Here is a 3,083-nt window from a genome sequence, read left to right as displayed (position 1 = left end):
GGGCTCCCTCCTGCCTGCGTGTGGGGCCAGTCGCTCTGGCCCGTGTCCCCGCGTCCTTCAGACCGGCCACCCCGCCCCGCCCTCCCCGGAACCTGACACCCTCTCCCAAATTTGGGTTGAGAAAACAGATGCGGGGCGGCAACCAGAACCCTCCCCTCCATGGCGGAAATCGGGAGTGGGAGGGCAGCTTTCCGCAAGGTGAAGATTGCTCAAAGGTCTGGGGACCCGGCTCGGAGGGTGGGGGTGGGGCACCGGGTCTCACGTGAGCGGGTGGCATTGGAGCTAAAAATAGTCGAATGTAGGGGAAAGGTCACCCGTGTCAGCTGTGCCGCCTGTGCCCTGATCTCCAGGGCGCAGGGCTGAGCAGCCCCACCCAGGGCGCTCTTTGCACCATTACTCCCGTCTCTGGCCCAGTTCCTCCGAGGATTTATCACTTCTAAGCTGGACCCGGGCCGAGGGAAAAGGGAGGGGCCTCCAATCAGCATAATGGACCCGGAACCACTTTCAAGCCCAGAGCACTGAACAGCCATGCTTTTCAGAAGGGGAAACAGGCTCAGAGCAGTGGTCACTCTGTCAGTCTGTGTGCATCCTTGTGGGTACTTTTTGCTGGACTGAGCAGGGCTAGAAGAGGGTGTGAAGGAAGAAGCTCGTTTATTGTTTCAAGGTACACAGCCCAGGGGTTCCCGCTCCTGGGGACCTGCTCAAACTGGGGGAAGAGATCACCCTCCTTGCCCATCTCACTGGAGGCTCGGGGGGTCCCCAGGGCCTCCTGCTCTTTGCCCCTCCCCCCCCAAGGTCCTGCAGGGGAGGCTCTGGGAACATCCAAGCAGCTGTGGGGTGGAGAGTCAGGATGGGGGTTGGAGGCTGGTCAGCTGCCCCTTCTGCTGGAAGTACAACTGGAACCGAGACTGGGCGTACTCCTGGGGAGGAGACCACCCCACACACCGGTGAGCAGGCCTGGGAGGAGTTCCCACAGCCCCCATCTGCCCACAGCCTCCCAGGGCTGCCCTGAGGCAGGACCAGAGCCTCTGCAACTCCTCCCCCACCTAACTGGCCACCTGGGTTACTCACCAAGTAACCGAATTCTATGGTGGACATGGATGCCTGGAGGATGGACCAGAGACCCCAAAAGAAGTGGGACGCCAGAGCATACCTGAGGGAGGTGGGGAAAGCAGGGGGATTGGGAGCACATTTGGCATCGCCTGAATCCCAGAGCTCCAACTTCTCCCCCACTGCCCTAACCCCTACCCTGTCCCATCTCCTCCCATCAGCCTTGCTCCCCAACCCCCACTTGGCACTGGCACCGTCTACCTCTTCTGAGGCCCCCTTTCCTCGGCACCCTGCTCTACCCCGCCCAGCCACCTTTCCTCACCGATTAACCTCTACCAGCAAATCTTCTTCCAGTTTTCTCTGCTCCTCTGGGGAGACGACCTCGCCTTTCTTTGCCTCTGCCAGATAATGGCGAATAAAGTGGAGCTAAGATCAACAGACCAGAGTCAGGAAGTGGGGAGCATGGAGCACTTCCTCGTTAACCCCCTTTCTCACCACTTCATCCAGGCTTCACCTTCCTTGTTCACAGGCCAAGTTCTACTCCCCAGCCTCCAGCCGCATACCTGCTGTCCCTGCGTGGGGTAGTCTGCAGGCTGTGCTTTGTAGAAAGGCCACTCCTCGTGAGTATAATCATAAACCCACTCACAAAAATGGTTCCCGATGTCAAAGCCCCTGGGGGAATAAGGTGGACACTCAGTCCCCAAATCTGCTGGGCGGCTGGGAGGCAGAGACGGAGGCCTGGTCTGAGATCCAGGGCTCTGTGGGGACAGACCCACGGGAGGCCATGGGTCTCACCTGTAGTTGTAGCTGCTGTACTCGAAGTCGATCAGCATGATGCTGTCGGCATTTTCTGGCTCTGAGAGCAACAAGATATTCCCTGGGGGATGTAGTGGGGTACTGGTCACTCCAGGGCCTTCGGGCCCCTGCACCTTGGGTTGGAAGACTCAGATGATGTTTCCTACCTTCCTGGATATCGTTGTGGCAGAACACTACTGGTGATGGGGTAGAGTCGAGCAACTTCCTGCAGGGGACAGGGGCATGTGTCTGAGTAGGAGTGACTAGAGGAGGGTCAGAGTCCCCTTCGTGGGCCCTCGGGCAAAGCCTGGGGAGGACACTGCAGGTTCCCGGCAGCACCTCCTGTGCTCTCTGCCCCCTCCCCATCCTGTCCTGCCTGCCCTCACCTGAGCTTGCCCATCTCATCCTTCAGGCTATACATCTCCAGCAGGTTCATCTGGGGGAGGCCAGTGGGGGGCAGGTCCAGGATCTGCTTTAAGTACCTGAAGTCCAAAGAACAGGATACACTCACTCCACTGTCCCTCTCCACCGGCTCTCTTGTCTACCCTGGGCCACGCTGTCCCAGCCATTTCCCTGTCACTGTATGGCTTGTCTGGCAAATGTTTGGAAGCCTGTTCTGTGAGAGCCCATGCGAGGCCCTGGGACACCTGATCCACTAAGTGGCCAGCTGGACAGAGTCATGGACACTTTGTCAGAGCCCAGCCTGAGGGTCCAGCCAGGTGTGCAGGAGCCCTGCGGAGGCCTCTGACTCACCGCTCCATGGTCCCAAACAGCCAGTGGGGCTCCTTAGTGAAGGGCATCTCCATGCCATGGAACCGGGCCATCTTCGTGGCGATGGCTGCTGACAGCATGGGCTCTCGGAGGTCTCGCGTTTTCAGTGGCAGGCTCTGCACCCAGGAACCTCTCAGGGTGGTGAGGGGGCTGGGGCAGGAGGGGGTCGGGATGGGGCAGTGGGGGAGGTCAGGGTCTCGCGGTCAGGGACCCGAGGGCAGACACTGGGAAGGGACTGGGGGCTGGGGAAGGAGGTGCCTCGTACTGGGATGTACTGCTCCAGCCGGCCCTCTGGAAAGACTCCGTAGAGCTGGGGCCCCAGGGACCGCTCCGCAAGGATGGCGAACATCACACTCTCAAGGACCAAGGAGTCCACGCCCTGGAGGAAGATGGACAGCGAGGGGCGGGAGTCGCACGGCCAGCGGCTGGGCAGCGCGGAGGGTCTGGGGCCTGCTCCCAGCACAGCG

At 60.6% G+C, this 3,083-nt stretch overlaps 2 protein-coding genes across 3 annotated transcripts in view; both read right to left on the bottom strand.

The window, feature by feature from the left end:
* CPT1B (carnitine palmitoyltransferase 1B (muscle)) overlaps positions 1 to 1,153 on the bottom strand; it is a 9,225-nt gene extending 8,072 nt beyond the window's left edge. The window contains exon 1 of one of the 2 annotated variants that reach the window (XM_005868229.2): positions 1,072 to 1,153. Coding sequence is in view for 1 of the 2 variants with exons in the window: in XM_014541208.1 (XP_014396694.1) it covers positions 5 to 161 (157 nt within the window). In the remaining variant the exon portion in view is untranslated. Of the gene's footprint in view, positions 1 to 4; positions 543 to 1,071 lie in introns of those variants that run through there. The other variant, XM_014541208.1, reaches the window with a different exon arrangement.
* CHKB (choline kinase beta) overlaps positions 635 to 3,083 on the bottom strand; it is a 10,433-nt gene continuing 7,984 nt past the window's right edge. The window contains exons 2-10 of the mRNA XM_014541199.1: positions 2,882 to 3,080; positions 2,599 to 2,732; positions 2,232 to 2,327; positions 2,013 to 2,071; positions 1,846 to 1,927; positions 1,614 to 1,722; positions 1,373 to 1,476; positions 1,072 to 1,153; positions 635 to 920 (exon numbers count right to left, since the gene is read on the bottom strand). Of these exons, the coding sequence (XP_014396685.1) occupies positions 846 to 920; positions 1,072 to 1,153; positions 1,373 to 1,476; positions 1,614 to 1,722; positions 1,846 to 1,927; positions 2,013 to 2,071; positions 2,232 to 2,327; positions 2,599 to 2,732; positions 2,882 to 3,080 (940 nt within the window). The 3' untranslated portion in view covers positions 635 to 845. The remainder of the gene's footprint in view (positions 921 to 1,071; positions 1,154 to 1,372; positions 1,477 to 1,613; positions 1,723 to 1,845; positions 1,928 to 2,012; positions 2,072 to 2,231; positions 2,328 to 2,598; positions 2,733 to 2,881; positions 3,081 to 3,083) is intronic.

The sequence above is a fragment of the Myotis brandtii genome, unplaced genomic scaffold (genome assembly GCF_000412655.1).
Source record: "Myotis brandtii unplaced genomic scaffold, ASM41265v1 scaffold2658, whole genome shotgun sequence".
In the NCBI taxonomy this organism is placed as follows: Eukaryota; Metazoa; Chordata; class Mammalia; order Chiroptera; family Vespertilionidae; genus Myotis; species Myotis brandtii.
The sequence above is the reverse complement of the archived record's forward strand: the minus strand, read 5'-3'. Positions and strand labels throughout refer to the sequence as shown.